The sequence below is a fragment of the Notechis scutatus genome, chromosome 1 (genome assembly GCF_049901735.1).
Source record: "Notechis scutatus isolate UNSWTSFEM ecotype Mainland chromosome 1, rNotScu1.2, whole genome shotgun sequence".
Taxonomy (NCBI): Eukaryota; Metazoa; Chordata; class Lepidosauria; order Squamata; family Elapidae; genus Notechis; species Notechis scutatus.
In genome coordinates, this window is record NC_142009.1 from 74,158,835 (window position 1) to 74,175,411 (window position 16,577).

At 37.5% G+C, this 16,577-nt stretch overlaps 1 protein-coding gene across 1 annotated transcript; it reads right to left on the minus strand.

Moving 5' to 3' along the window:
• Window positions 1-3,899: 3,899 nt before the first annotated feature.
• Window positions 3,900-9,522, minus strand: MAP10 (microtubule associated protein 10). The gene has a single exon (XM_026669444.2). It carries the CDS (start codon window positions 9,353-9,355, stop codon window positions 6,836-6,838), a length of 2,520 nt encoding a protein of 839 aa, XP_026525229.2. The 5' UTR covers window positions 9,356-9,522; the 3' UTR covers window positions 3,900-6,835.
• Between the last annotated feature and the right edge of the window lie 7,055 nt (window positions 9,523-16,577).

Genomic DNA, 16,577 nt, shown 5'->3' on the forward strand with positions numbered 1-16,577 from the left:
GGCTAAGAAAGATGTATTTCTTTTCTCAAAACTTGAGAAATGTTCTAGTTATATCATCTAAAATATTTCTTCCACTCATTTAAAGGCAAAAATCCCGCAAGGAAGCCAAAGCAATACATCCACTTATAATAAAAAAAATCTAATTATAAAGCATTAATTTATTAAACCAGCTGTTAAAATATCTAAGCCACAGTTGATTCGTGGGTGTTTGCTATGTACACACATCACATCCTTTAGCAAGAGAGAATATTTTATAGCCAAAGAGGACATTTCTCTGTAAAAGAGTCTCTTGGGTAAAGGACTTTTGTGGATATTAACAGAACCACTACTCAAAATGGTGGGACAAGAATCTTCACCCTTTGACAGAATATTTTGGGGGGTTATTATTCTAGTGACATAAGCATTCTAAGTTTACTGGATGTTTAATATGCCTATTTTAGTGCTTATTTTTAAAAGTAGCAAACCCCTCCCCCCACAACATCCAACCATAGTACTAAAATGTACTTTGATCAGTGTGATCGCTAAAGGCTGAAGCTAAGGCTGTGAGGTCAAAGGTTGCCATCATGGGGCAAAAGGGGCATCATGGGGCAAATGATGCAGTGCTCCTGACAGCATCATCACATACTTGCAATGGATCTCCGGGGTACAAGTACATCATGGTGGCATTTGTGTGATGAAGCTGTCTATGTGTATCGCCATCTTGGCATCATCATATTCTGCTGCAGATTGTGCTGTTGACTACCCCTGATTTATATGATTAAAAATATAAAATATATTGATTACCTGTAAGAGCACATTACAGTAATATAAACACATAAACAATAAAGAGTATCAACCTTAAATTTTAAGAACATTATAATAATTATTACAACCTACTATTTTCTCTGGGAAAAATCCAATTTTATAAATGTCAAACAATATAATGCTGCCAATTTGTAAATCAAATATGACCTTCAACAACAAATACGCATATTCGGAAATTACTTTGGCACATGGAAGTTAAAATAATTATGTTACATGGCTTACAGCTTGCTATATTATTGTTGCAGATTTCATTTCTTGTAAAATTTTGCTTTAATCTTGTCTTTGCTTTTTGTATCTTCTAGAGCTGAATGCAGTTTTAAATACAATTTCTATAATTGAATACATTTTTTATTCTGAATTGTGGCCAAAAGCAACTGTAATTGCAGATGATAGCAAGAAGCTTTCTCTATCCGGCTTTGTGATATATTAAAAAGAAAAGGGCAATTAGTTGCAAGTGTTTTTCTCACAAATCCAAGCATGGGCTGTACAGATTCCAAGAGCAAACTTTCAGGGACCTGACTGAAGCAGCTGAAGAATGACGGATATTTTAAACCAATTCTAATGATGCCAAACTACAATGGCCAATTCTGCAACTTACATCTAAGCAAGTTGTATCAATAAATATTGTACCTCTATAATGGTGTATAACATCAATTAAAAACAGAAGTTTAATGTCATCTTATTTAGACTACTTTAAAATACAGGGAGGCCACTTCTGCCTCATAAACCAATAATTTTTGATGTAACCTTCTCCACATTCACTACTGAGATAGTGCATGTGTTGCCATCAATTTTTAGAGGGACCACACTGCTGAATATTGATGGCAAATCATTTGAAGTGACATGAAAGAAAGTTGACAAATGAAAAACATACTACACATTTGTAATAAGTTAAATTTAAAGTTAATAAGTTAAATTTCAGAAATATTGGATGGTAGTAAAAAAAAGGATAAATGGAGGACTGCTTTCATGTCTTTCCCTCAGACGTCATGAAAACCATAGCTGGCCACTGACAAAAGTGAAATGTTTGCCATGAGTGTGGATATGTTTGAATTTATTCATTCATTTTTCTGGTCCTATGGCTCTCATAGTTTGTAAAAGGTTCAATGTGATCATGACCCCATTCATGATTGTGGATTAATTCTTTTAAAAGGCCATTAAAGGGGGGGAATTTCCTGGCAGAAATTCCATCTTGTTAATTAAAAATAGTAACTTGGTAACTGTCTGGCTCCGAGTTCACTCAGAGTCCGTCAGCTCCGAATATGCCTCGCAGCAAGTCAGCTGGCCATGTCACCTTATCTCTGCTTCCGCCGGATCTGTATTTCTGCTTGTGTGCTGGCCGATGGCTTTGGAATGACTCAGCAGAGCTGAGGATGGATTCTGCAACAACTGCAGAATCTCTTTTCATGTATTGATGTGGTGCATATTGTTAAAGGGAATTGGGGCACATATAGGTGGTAATTAAGCCTTAGGTTAAAACATGGTGAAGGTGGCACTAGGTGGGGATCAGTTAGTGAGGGTCAGAATAGAGTAGGGATGTAGACATGTTATAGGGTTAATGGCATTTTGGGGATAGAGTTAGGCGTGGCCAGAATTAGAACTGAGTATAGGCCTGGGTGTGGTGTGGTGTGTCCCATGATAATGGTAATAAAAGGAAAGGGAGCAAACTCAAACCCAACTCTAACTTTGCCTGGCTTTTGAATTAATGAAACTTTGCCTGGCTTTTGAGCTAATGAATAAACCACCATTGCACTACAAAGGAGCTGGAGTTTGTATTCAGTTCAGGATAAATCTTCAATACTCAAGGACTGGCTGAGAGTAATTATATCCTGTGTGCAACATTATAAAGGCACTTTACAATCTTCCTCCTCCTCCTCTACTAATAAAATTTCTCTTTTTATTGATTTAGCAAAACATTTGGATGTTAGCAGAAAACATTTGTTATGTCAGCCAGCAATTGTGGGAGTTGAAGTCCAATAAAGTGCCAGGTGAGACTGTTAGGCCATATGAAAATAGTAACTTAGAAAATAGTAACTTGACTTAGAACCATTTGTTTAGTGACTGTTCAGTTTCAATGGCACTGAAAAACTTACAACCTGCCCCCTTACAACCATCGTGATCCAATTTCAGCTGCTTGCCAACTGGCAAGTATTTGACAGTTTCAGTGTCCCAGAGTCATGTGATCACTACTTGGAATGGAAATTCTGATCCCAACTATGGCTGTAAGTTGAATACTACCCCAATAAATTTGTGGTTTCACTTTTTGACTGTCATAGTAATAAAATAAATTAGGAATTTAATGTGGAGCCATTGGAGAGCCTTCCAATTTTCTGACTCAAACTGGCCTGGTTGAGACTGCATATAATTTTGGGGCTTCAGATTTCCTCAGAACTAAAATATAGTGAAATGTTTCATGTATGCAAAATCTCAGAACTTCTGAAAGGGGAAACATTTTCCCCCCTCAAAACAATGTACCTGCATCACCACAACAGCATTGTGAGACAGACTGGGCAAAGCAATAGTGATTGATCTAAGGCCACTCAGAGATTTCCACAGCATAATGGTTGATATTTATCCACTCCTAATACAACATTTTAAATACTACATCAGACTAGAGGCAGGTTCTATCTTCAATTGTGGTTTAAACTTTACACTGTCTTTAAAATGCCATACTTGGGGAATCAAAGCACTCAGTTAATCAGTTTTCTCTGGATTATGCTTCCCCATCTCCTAACATAGAAACTGGTAATTACAGAAACTGTATAGAATGCCAAAATAACTAAGGGGCACAGCTAAACGCTTGATGAAATGCATTTTATCTTGCATAGTTGTAATGTAATCTGAAATGCTTTTATATTTGGAATCTTGGATCCTAACTTGAGTACTGTTTTTGAAAGAGGGATTTCCTGCCTAATCTTTTACAACAATCCTTTAACCTCTCTCGGAATTCTTTATACTAGCATGAGATTTCATAAAATGGGTTGCAGCATAATAAATAATGATTTTCAGCACACAGTAACAAAATATTTAAATGATCAATGTTACTTGGTTCGTAGCACAATGTATATGCACAAGATAGCAGAAACATCAGCAAGTCATTTTAAACTTTTAATAGATTAAAGCAAACTCAGTAACATATCACACATTACTTTTTTGCTTTAATTAACAAAAACCACAATAAATATGAACTTTCTTAAACAAAAAAATGTTCATCATGGAAATGGACTGGAGTGGAAGAATACTTTATATAATGCCATAAGATAAAACCAAACTGTTCTATCACCAGATTTTATACAAAAGGCCAAACATAAATAGGGAAGTTTAATTTAGATTCCTTCTATAGTGAAAACTGACACTTCGTATGAATGCTCATATGAAGCATATCTACTTATATCTACTTAAAAAGGTCTAAACAAAAATGCCATCTCACATCATTTTAATACAAGGAAGCAACTACTGGTCCTCTGGCTTGAGATCCATCATAATCTGGAAATCGGCAGCTAAAGCCAACATTAGTTCATTGTTTCAATGCAAGTGAATTCTGACATGCAATTTTTCCCTTGGCACAACATAAATAACTTCAGGACAAATGCCAATTCTGCCATCCTGCAATAGACACAACGCTGAAATGTTGGAAGTCAAAATGGGAATCCAATGTCATATTCCATACTGACTCCATCTTAGTAACTTAGGTATAAAGTGTAGCATATTCATATGATTTTGTCTTTTGATTTAAATAACAATAGCAGAACAATAATTGGAAAGGTGTGAGAGATAACAAGCTGTTACTGTACAATTCTCGCTCTTACCAGTCAAATACCAATACAATTAAAAATGCTCAGAGTATCTACTTAAACATTCTGGAATAAAATAACAACAAATAAAATCTATGTTGAAATCATAATTTGGCAGCCTATCAGTTACACACAGACAAAGGCATAATGTAATATTAGTTCTTAAATTGTAAAGGCCTATAGTTATTAGGTACTAAACGGGATAATATAAAAATGGTGTATTAATTGAATAAAATGTTATAATGGATTATTCATCAGGTTCCAGCCAAGTTTAGTGCTGCTGCGCAGAACCTACCTAGCTACCTAATGTCTACAATCTGTTGGTCTTTAAACTGAAGATAATTGGTATTGGAACAGTCGTTACTTATTATCTAGAAAATAAATTTTGCTCCAACGTCTGTATAAAAAGAGCAGTGAAGAAGGATATGTCCAGAGGTTTCCACCTCTCCATAATCACAAGGACAGAGTTTTTCAGCCACTGATATCGCTTTATATTTGCTATCCAGGATGGCTAAGGGAAGTCTATGGCATCATGCAAGCGAAAAACACTTTCTGATGATTCATTATCTTTAACCCGCTAAGATAACAGGCAGGAGTGATTTGCTCTTACCAAAGGTTTGATCACTACTTTTTAGGACCAGTATGCCTAGCAGATTCTCCAAAAGAAACAAGAGAACAATTTTTTTGCATGAATTATAAACAATACATTCATATTATCCTTTTACTACCCAAGTACTATAAGTTGTGAACTAGCTAATTTTTCTAAATTGTTTAGAAAGACGTATTTTGAAAGTTTATCGCTCTCTTTTTACATGTCAAAAATGTATCTGGCCAAAAAGCCAAAACTGAGCAATGTTCCTAGCAAGAATTCATACTTTACACCAGCATACTTTACACCAGCATTCTGTACAGTACTGGCATTGAATAGATCCCCTTTACCTACTAATATAGTTAGTAAACACTTCATTTGGTTGCTTTATACTTGGATACGCACTTATCTGCATACAGGGCATGACAAGGTTAATGTATCAAGAGTATTAATGTATTAATCCCATGTTTTCTGGAAGTTGATTCAATTTAGTTGGGAACTTTAACCTGCATCTTTAATCACTAGCACCAGACAAAAATTCATGTCTATATTGGCTTCCCTTTATGCTATGCCATTTTTTACACCTGCTATAAAAAAGAAAAATGACTGACTTTTCCTTGAAGCTACTGAATATATGCTAAGGTTAATGTATCATTTTTCTCTACTTTTAAAAAATATTTCTTAAGTGCTAAATATTACTAATGTATATTTTGAGAATGCATGGCTGTGTTCATAAAAAAATTTTTTTTTAATTTTCTGCAGACATACCATTCCATAGATAGGATTCAATCATGTTATACAAAACATGTTATACAAATTAACAATAGGTGCAATTACCTGAAAATAGTGCAAACTGAAGACACAACAATTATGACAAAGTGCTAAAAAACCCAGGAAGCATTAGGTTTGGATCTAAAATTTAAAAATTATGAAGCTAAACTTAAAATTAATGTTATGACCACAGATCAGAATAATATTATAGGAAAAATAACTCTGTTAAGATTAACATATAACTGGGCATTGCAATTGAAGTAACTAGTATTTTTCAAATCATGTTCTGGAAATTTGCTGCTTTTTTTTGTGGAAACCTTGTTTTTTTAAAGTATGTATTTTACCGAACAATTTTTCCTTTGCTGATAGCTATAACTCTCTTAAATTCCAAACTACATAAAAACCCTGGTTTGCTTAAGAATTATTGTCTTAAGTAGTCTATAATCAATTATAGTTTACTTGTTTTCTAGTGACCATTAGTTATTTTTTTGTTTTATTATTAGTTTGAAACAATAATTAAGAGACAAATTACAAATTGGACAATTACTTTAGGCACGCTACATCATTTCCTATGCTCAATGAGAATAGATTTTATATGAACAGGAGACCTTTACATCATATGAAAACTGCCCTTGAATTTCAGGGGCAGCTAAATCACAGAATGTGGAAGATTTGGAGACAGCTAAAACTAAGGAAAAAAAATAACCAACCAAAAATAACCAGCACAGAGCTGCAAAGTCTGAGTTGTGCATTAATCTGAAAAAATATCTGTGCATCCTAACAAAAACCTATACTTGTTTAAAAAAAGTCAAAATTCCTTTAAATCTTTTCTTATAAAACATTATTTTCTCTTCGATTTTACCATTACTATTGATTGCTACATTGTGTATCCTGGAAGCTTGTTTATTAGTAATTCACTGATATGTTTACACTGATTTGTATTATTCATCTTTCCGAAGCTATCCTCTTTTTCATTGCCAGGTGTTTTGCTTTCTTCTAGAGCACTAAATTCAAGGTCAGACATACTAGAGGGCAAGTAAGAGCTAACTTGAGATGTCCTTGCAGAATGGCTGTTTTCTAGAGATGACTGGCTTTTTACTATGTTACACTTTTTATCAGGCTGTATTTGTTTGTCCTCAAAAATCTGTGTAACTTTTTGCTTTTGCTTTTCTTGAATTGCAAGTTGGTCTCTTAAAGTTCTTGCAAGGCAATCATCATCAAATTTGTTCAATCCAGTGCCTAATTTGTTTTTGTTAGATTTTAAGTCATATGTCTTTTTAAGAGTCTGAACAGGAGATATAGCTGAAACCTTCGGAAGAAGAGGTGAAATACATTTAGCAGGAAGACTTCTGGAATTTTTAGAGCTGGAGTCAATGCCTGATTGACTGTGATCTGAGTTTATAGATAAAGGTTCAGGACTGTTCCCTGGAGCTTCAAAGCTTGCACCACAACTGTCAATACTGGTAAAATCTTCTGAATAGGCTGCATTTTCAGAAATAACTACTAAACTATCTGAATTCTGACGTTCATGACTCTTTTCCAAGTTATTGGTGCGTCTATCTTTAAATATATATGGAATGTTACAATCACGTTGCAAACATTTTTCTATCTCAGCATCTACTGGGTTTTCAAGGGCTTCAGTGTCCTGTAAAAAGACTCTTGGCAGATGGACTTCCAAGCTCTTCAAATCAACACTTTCAGACAAGTACTTCCCTTTGGCATTGTCTTTATTCTTCACACAACTGGCCCCAAATTTTTTGGTAATACGAGAACTTATTTTCTTTGTGGTCATAGAGCTATTTCGGCCAACACTGCTTTGTATTAAAGTCTCAACATTTTCATTAATTTGAGCATTTTGATCAGAGATGCTTTTTTCATCATATTGTCCAGAAGATTTTGGATGATAGTCAAGGGAGCCCTTGAATATTTTTTCTTTAGTCAAAGAGCTTTTACCTTTTTTTTCAAATGATATGTCGCCATTTTTTTTTCTACGATGTTCTCTCTTTTCATGAACCTTCAACATACCTGGACTAGATCGCTGAACACGAAGCTTTAATGTATTCGTCAGCCCATTAGAGAATTTCCTTCTAGTGGGAGAATTTTCTTTCGGATTAACTTTTTCAGGGCTTACAGGTCTTTCAGTGTATACTGGTTTTGTAAAAGATTTGCCAGGACAGATAAGAGACATGCCTTTTAAAGGATCTGGGCGATTTCTTTTTAATTTAGGGCTAGGTGATCTTCCTCTTTCTTTGCGATGTGGGGTGTTCTTCTTATCATCCCAGCAGGCACACAGATTCTTACCATTACAGGGTAAGATTTTTGTACCTTCTTCTGCATTTTGATATAGCCATGCCAACTGAGGATGCACAGTAGAGGGTCCTGGTGGTAGGGGCTGGCTATTTAGCAAGGAGAGTTCTACCAGCAAAGCATTCAGTAGAGGCAACTGACATAGTGTCTGCCTGAGTTGTTCGGAAGTACCCGGTGTTGGTGTGTTGGTGAGTAAGGGTGACAGAGCCTTCTCAGCACTAACTACAGGCTCCCCCTTAACAAAAGGTAAAGAAGTTTCTTCTTTGGGAAGTGAATCTTGAGCTGTCATGATTATCACTCTTGTTGCTGCTTTAGGGCTGGGGAAGCAACTTTCCGTTTGATGACTGTAATACATTGGTGGGGGATAAAAGGCATTGTTGTCCAGCTCTCCTGCGATTTCTTCTCCGCTTGAGCTATCGGAAAAGGGCTCCGGCTCTGGATCAGGGCTGCTTAAGGACCCCCGGCTGCCACCGTCTGGGGCAGGGTCCTCCTCCTCCTCTCCTTCCGAGATGAACTCCAGACTGAGCCTCCGTTCCGCCGCTCTCCCCCGCGGACCGTCTCCAGCGAGGCCTTCGTCCACCGCCGACCCTTCATCGAACTGATCGAGGCATGAGGAGCCCAGGCTGTGGAGGCGGTAGCTCAGCGCCAGCTCCCCCACTGGTTCTCCCAGCAGGTCGCGCACCGGGAAGTGGCCCCTTCCAGTCGCCGGCCCGGAGCCAGGCAACAACTCCTCGGCGGCGGCCGCCAGAGAGATGCTGGACGAGCCGAGCAGGCGGGCGGGACCCTGGTTGGGAGGCAGGGCCAGCAGCAGCGCGTGGAGCGGAGAGCGCCGCAAGAGGCCCTTCAGAGCGTCCGGCCGCAGCTTGAAGAGGCACGACTTGCCCCGCCCGAAGGGCACCACCGGCCAGGACGTGGCCTGCGGGGCGTGGACCAGAAGGGTCGGGAAGTCGAGCAGCCGGAGAGCCACGGACGGCAGGAAGGGCCCGCTGTCCGGCAGCAGCGACGGCAGCAGCCGCGGTTGCACTCGCGCTGACTCCACCAGCAGCTCCAACGAGAACAGATGCTCCCCGCAGCCATCGCCTCCCTCCATGCCAGCCCGGCGGGAAGGCGCCCCAGATGGCCTCTCAAAGGCAGGAAGGCCGCGGCTCTCGCGAGACTTGAAGGCAAACCGCGCGACAGCCGGGTCACGGCCTCCCCGTCTATAATGATCGCTATGGAAGCGGCGGCCCGCCGTTGTCTAGCGACTGTTTGCCGTCGCTGCGCTTGAGCGCGTGCGGAGGGGGGGGCGGGGGGCGCAAAGACCTCTGGGAATGCGAGCGCCTCGTGCGAGAGTCGGAGCCAGGCGCTTGGAGAGCCGCTGGCTGGGGGAGGGCAGGGAGGTGCTAGAGTAGGCGTCTCCAACCTTGGCAACTTTAAGACTTATGGACTTAGGAACTCTGGGAATTGAAGCCCATAACTCTTAAAATGGCCCAGGTTGGAGACCCCTGTGCTAGACTTGCAGGGGTCTCCAACCCTGGCAACTTTAAGCCTGGCGGACTTCAACTCCCAGAATTCCCCAGTCAGCAAAACTGGCTGGGGAATTCTGGGAGTTGAAGTCCGCCAGGCTCAAAGTTGCTCAGTGGAGTGGAGACCCCTGTGCTAGAGCAGCGGTCACCAACCGGTGGGCCATGAGTAAATTTTGGTGGGCCGCAGAGAAATCTCACCCCCAGAGCACCCCCATAAAGCAATTAATCCAAGCTGCGCAGAAACACAAGGCTGCGCCGCCCACGGGAACCCTCTCTGCCCACTCACTCCTTACCTGGTAAACTTGCTCGCTAAATTGGTATTTTTCCTTTTTCCGACCATCATCTGTTCTGCTATGCCGGGAGATTTAGATTAGCTAGGAAGCAGGAAATGGTTGGATTTCTTGCTTTCTAGTTAGTCTTTAGATCTTCGGCTCAGCACAGCCAAACCTCCCTTAGGATTGAAGGTTTGCTTGCAAGCAAATTCAGTGCAGACTCATGGCAAGCAAATTTGAGAGATTGAGCTAGCCAATAGCAGATAGATAGATAGATGGATGGATGGATGGATGGATGGATGGATGGATGGATAGATAGATAGATAGATAGATAGATAGATAGATAGATAGATAGATAGATAGATAGATAGATAGATAGACAGACCACTGAATGATTCTGTGAGCAACTCAATCTGCCTGCCTGCTTTGCCTGATTTTGGGTAAAAGTTGCTCTTTTTTTAAATAAAAAATTCAATATTTACATGCATGTTGTGTTGTGAGTTAATTTTGTGAGTTTGCTTGCTAGCAAATTTTATGAGTTTGCTTGCAAGCAAATTTTATGTGACAGACTGAGCTAGCCAATGGCAGATAGATAGATCTCTGAATGAATCTGTGATTCTGTGAGCAACTCAATCTGCCTGCTTTGCCTGATTTTGGGTAAAAGTTGCTCTTTTTTAAAAATTCAATATATATATATAAATATATATATATATATATATATATATATATATATATATATATATATATATATATATATATATATATATATATAATATTTACATACAAGCCATGCCCAGCCAGTCACATGACCACCAAGCCACACCCACAAATTAGGCCACGCCCACAGAACCGGTTAGTGGTCCCTGGGATCTAAAATTATGAGTTTGGTGATCCCTGAGGTCCAAAAGGTTGGCGACCCCTGTGCTAGAGAACATTTCCAAATGTTGAAAGTTGCCTTCAGGCTGAAGTCTCAAAGTTGCTTTTTTAAGTGGCAACTGGACCTTCTGGTTTTTCTTTGAAGACATTTCGCTTCTCATCCAAAAAGTGCTGAAGAAGCTTTTCTTGGATGAGAAGCGAAACGTCTTCAAAGAAAAACCAGAAAGTCTAGTTGCCTCTTAACAAAGCATCTTTGAGACAACCATGACCAGGATGACTGAGAATTTCCGTAGACTTCAGGCTGAAGGTCTAGACTGCGCAGTTGTCCATGGAGATACGGAATTACGAGTTGAACACTTTGACTGTGCTGTCTCTGGAGCGCTAACGATTCCTGAAAGCTGCCTGTGCTGTTATTTGCTAAAGCTCTAGAGCCCAAGAATACTTTAAAAAAACATTTTTATTAGATTATAGAATAAAATACAAAAATATGAAAGCGAGTAATAGGACACAGTGGGGAGGAAAAGGGGAAAGAAAAGTGGGAAAGAGAAAATTAAAAAAATCATTGACTTTCAACTCTCTCCATTGCAGTAGAATAAAGCATTAACATCGAACCTCAACGTCTTACTTTTCCAAAACAATATAAAGTAGGTATTTCTATAACAACAAATCAATCTAATTGGTAAAATCCAAAATCAAAGTTTCATTTTTTTCCACCTCAAGCACAAAGTCCAGAAGCGGTGTCCATATAACAACAAAAGTACTTATATTCTTTTCTTTAATCAAACCAGTCAACTTAGCCATCTCTGCAGCTCCATTAACTTCTGTAACCATTTGTCTATGGTGGGAATCAAACTCTTTCCATTTTTGTGCATACAGTAGTCTTGCTAAGAGTCTAAGAGTTCAGCATCTGTACATGTGGAGTCCTTTCACATAGGAAAGTGGGGTTCTGTCGTATTAAGGAACCTCTCCATTTTTGCTGCAGAATAGAATCCAATGGTTCAAGTTTGATTGTAATATTTTGCATACCGAGGGATAATTAAAAGGGTTCTTCTCGCATTTTTATGCTTCACAACATACTCATTTTCTGGGTGCAGAACACTCTACACTGAGAAGAAATAAAAATCTAGCTGAAAATGAATGTATTTGTATTTATAACTCTTGCTTTCTCCCAATAATGTAATATGTGTATGAATGGAAGTCTTTTTATTTTATTTTATTTTTATTTTATTCATTTTATCCTCACAATAACCCCATAAAATAGATTAGATTGCAAGATACTGATTAGCTTAAAGTCACCCACTTGATTAATGTGTTTTTGTCACTCATTATAGTACTGTATTCATAATATTCTTCTAAATGATGTGCACAATCCATGCATGTTTAAATTCTTTAATTTGGAGAATTAAAAATTGAACGTGTGATCATTGCTTTCTGGTTAAGATAAACAGTAAAACAAATACTTAATTTTCCTTAATTGTACCCGGTATTTGTGCTTTTTCTATGCAGGCTTGCTTGAATCAATGACTGTTAGTTGATAATGACATGTTTTCATTGGTATACCTATACTCATATATGCAAATGGTGCTGAAAATGGATGAGGGTGTAGGAGTGGCTATATATTTTTTCTGGACACTGGACATACTTTAGAAATGATACCGAAAAATTGGAGTAGATTCCAAGAATGGCAAAGAGGATTATGGGGGACTAGTAATTAAGTCCTAAGAAGACAGGTGGAAGACTGTGGCCATGGTTTGTACTGAGAAAACATTACTGAAGTGAGATATGAAAGCACTTTTCAAATACCTGGAAAGATGTAACACAAAATATCAAGATCTATTTTCTTATTTCAGAATTTGTTAAAAGAAGACATATTTGAAACAAATGTTTTAAAAAATCCCAGTGTTAAGAGCAGCAGACAGTGGAATCAATAATAAGAAGAGGTGGTAAGCCATCTTCAAGCAAAGACTGGGAAGCTATAACTGTATCTCTGATTATTTAATTTAGATTCCTGTCCTGGGCAAGGGATTGACCTTAATAACCTAGTCTCTCAAATTCTATGATTCTAAATTGTGTATGTTTAAGCTATTATTAACTGTCAGTACTTTGCACAGGTATTAAATTTTTGCCAATATGTTTTGTAACAATAACAACAAATCTATCAATTACTATACAATTTCTGAACATAACATCTTTATATTTTACTGATTTCATTGTAATTTAATTGCTGTAAATTGCTCAAAATAATTGAGAGTTGGATGGCAACTTTAATAATTTATTATTGCATATGCTATTTCTTGAAACTACTAAATGAATGATTGCAGAATTTCCTTCTTTTCATAACTTTATTTTCTGATGAGCAAAAAGTAAAAAGCATGGCAAAATACAAGACAGTTATAAATAGAAAATGGCAAGGTATGGATTCTTGTAAAATGTCAGTGAGATAAGGCAATTGCATTATTTTTTTTCCAAAACTATTATCAAATTATATCTCTTCTAACTGTGAAATTAACTGATTTTCTGAAAACACAGTTTTTCACATTGCAAAGTCAAAGTAATGAATCATTGATGCAGATAAATGCTAGAAAGTATCAAATAATAAGAACATAAATTATCATTATTCCAGAGCATTTTTTTTTCTTTCAAACTCACTGAGTTATCCTTAATCTGATTACCTCTGGGATTTCATGCAGGACTTTTTTAAGCATTTGGGGTGAGAATGATTTGAAGTGAATAATTCACTTATGTCAAGACAGAGAGATTGCTTTTCTCAGCACCTTAAGCTAGTGCGCTAGTTATGATTTGGATTATTTTTGTTTAATGGGATTAACGGAACTCATCAAAGTTAGCTTGAATTCAGCAATAGTAACAATTTTTAGAACTGCAAAGCTTTGAAGAAGCAAGTGTGTTACTATGTTTTGCTTAAGGTACGAATGAAGCACCTCTTAGTACGACTTTACCATGCATTGTGATTCTTCCCCCCCCACACACACAGCAAAGCTGTTGTGTTGCTTTGCATCAGTATCTGTTGTCTAATAGTCAAAAGAGAATCCTGTACATGGGCTGTACATGCACAAATGTCTGTTCTAACTCCTTGAGCCGGATACTACATTACTAGATAAATTTCCATCAAAGTAAATTGCATTACCTCATCTCAGTGAGACAGTGTTATCACCTCACACATACCTTAATATAGGGCTGTCAAACTCCCAGCCCATGGGCCAGATGCATCATGTTCTGGACACACCCACGCCCAGTTTAGTGAAGGGGGGAAAAAACCCCAATACATCATGTGATGCCACCATGATGAAGTGAATTTGACACCCCTGCCTTAATAGTTACATAGAAGCAGGACTTTAGTTGGGAAAAATGCAAAGCACCCGTTCTCCAATTGAGATGAAGGCCACCTACTCCTTAAGAGGGGTTTGAGCTGCCCCATGGAAATAAGCAGATATTTCCCCCTCAATATAAACCTCCCTTTTCTAGTAATGAAATGCTGTAGCCATATTAATATTTATATGTATAATATTTAAAGTGTGAAGAATTGAGATTGGTTGCCTTGTAGAATATGAACTATGATGTACACTGAGTAATATGATTTCAGGAAGGCTAGTTAGGGGCAGATACTTTCCATCTTAAATTAATCTTCAAACATGTTTCATGATTTTTGGAATTTGCATTTTAACCAAATATTTCTACAGTTATATTACATTATTGAAAATAAGAGTGGAAGTAACTGAACTAATGAAATGTCATCTATGTTGTTTTAGTCTTGTCATAAATACAGTATTTTAAAAATAGTTTCAATTAACCAAAGGGTAATATTTTTAAAAAGTCTTGAGAGGGATTATTTTGCAAAAAATCCCCATGTTTTAGAATATAAGCATCCTTCTATTGGACTGTGACCTAATTATCATTTCTGTCCTGTGTTAATACCCCTCCTCCAGAATTCTGTTCAAACATTTGCATTGGAGTTGCTTATTTCTAAACATGTATGTACTTAACTGTTTCTCCAAAAAATTTGCAGAATGAATATAAATAGTTGGGTAAAACACATTTGTTAGTAAAGGAAGTATATATTTACCTATATCTCAAATTCACATATTTCTTTTCTTCAAACTATGATGCAACATATAAAGAAAGAAGTTCCAACTCTCCAAATTGGCTTTATTGGAATAGAATATAGGTAGATAACTCAGGCTACATTCATCCTCAGGGATATTTGATTGCCACCAATCAGTGTATCACTGAATTCTATTGAAATAATAACAATATGCCCTTCAGATTTGGTCATTGCCAGGAAGGGATATAAGTGTTCTACTATGTTCTATTGCTATATCTCTTCTATGCCTCCTTCCCTGCTTCTGTTGCCCTGTTCAATCCTATTTATAATCCAATCTTTCCTACTGCGTGTCCTTTCCTTTCCTCCCAGATGAGAGAAAATAAAAATATGAACTGTTTTAAAATTTTGATCGTTAAAAATAATAATTGTTTTAAAACTTATTAAATAGATTTAATTTTTAAAACTTATTTTCTTTTGTGAAATGCTGTCCTGAAGTGGGTAAGGAGAAATCCCACCCCAGGAAGTTCAGACACAAAAGAGTTAAAGAAAAATTTAAATAACCTATCAAACCAACCTGAACTTGTCAGTCTAGATAGCTGACGGATCATCAGAATGCAAGAAAAAATCAAGCTTCAAAAATACAATCAGAAAAGGGAACATTTCTTCTAAAGTGGACTTCAGAAAGATGAAAGGAACATCCAAGTTTGCCTGTATTGTATCTTCTCTCTCACTGAGAAGAATGGAGCAGCTCTTGTCTAGCTGACCCAAAGCTTTAATTCCCAGGGTTTCTGGAACCAGACAATCAGGAAAAATAGAGCAATCTAAGGAAAAGTGGAAGAAATGTGAGAACAGAGTTTTGTTTGAATTTAATTTGTGGAACAATCAAATAAGATTTGTTAAGATTATTCTGTATGCATCCCTGCCAAGATGGGCAGCCAGCTGAAAGAAACCTATAGAAATTAATTGCTCAGGTCTCCTTTTCATTATCTTTTATCTCCTTATCTTTTGCTCCCATTTATTTAGTAATATAATTTATTATTTACATAATAAAGCATATGCATTTTCTGTTGACTCTCAAGACTAGGCTTGTTCCTGGCTTTACCACCAAATAATTAGCCTAGTCTTGACAATCAACAGAAATGCTAAATAATTTCTGAACCCCTGTGAGGTGTGTCAAGTGAAATAATTAAGGGCTTCAAATTATGTTCAGTATGATGGGCTTCAGATTATGCTCAGAATTTTATGGCATTGTCCATGGCCTGGACACCATCTCCATGCAGCCTTGCAGCTTTTCCCTTACTTTACATATGGGAAGTTGTGGCCTGCACATGTGAATGAGAAAGCCTGTTGGTTTAAATGTCATGAATGCTTAGACACACATTTGCACCTTAGCTCCAATTTACATTTATACTCCAATAACTGGACAGAAAATTACTTTCATGGATAGGTACCTTCGCTCAGATACAATACGTGAATTTAAAAAAGGACCAGGCACAGACTTTTCTTATTACCTCACAAATTCTAGTGCAACAAAACACTGGCAACAAAGAGAAAGCATGAAGAGAATGATTAGCAGCAGGAAGGATAGATAGACTCAAT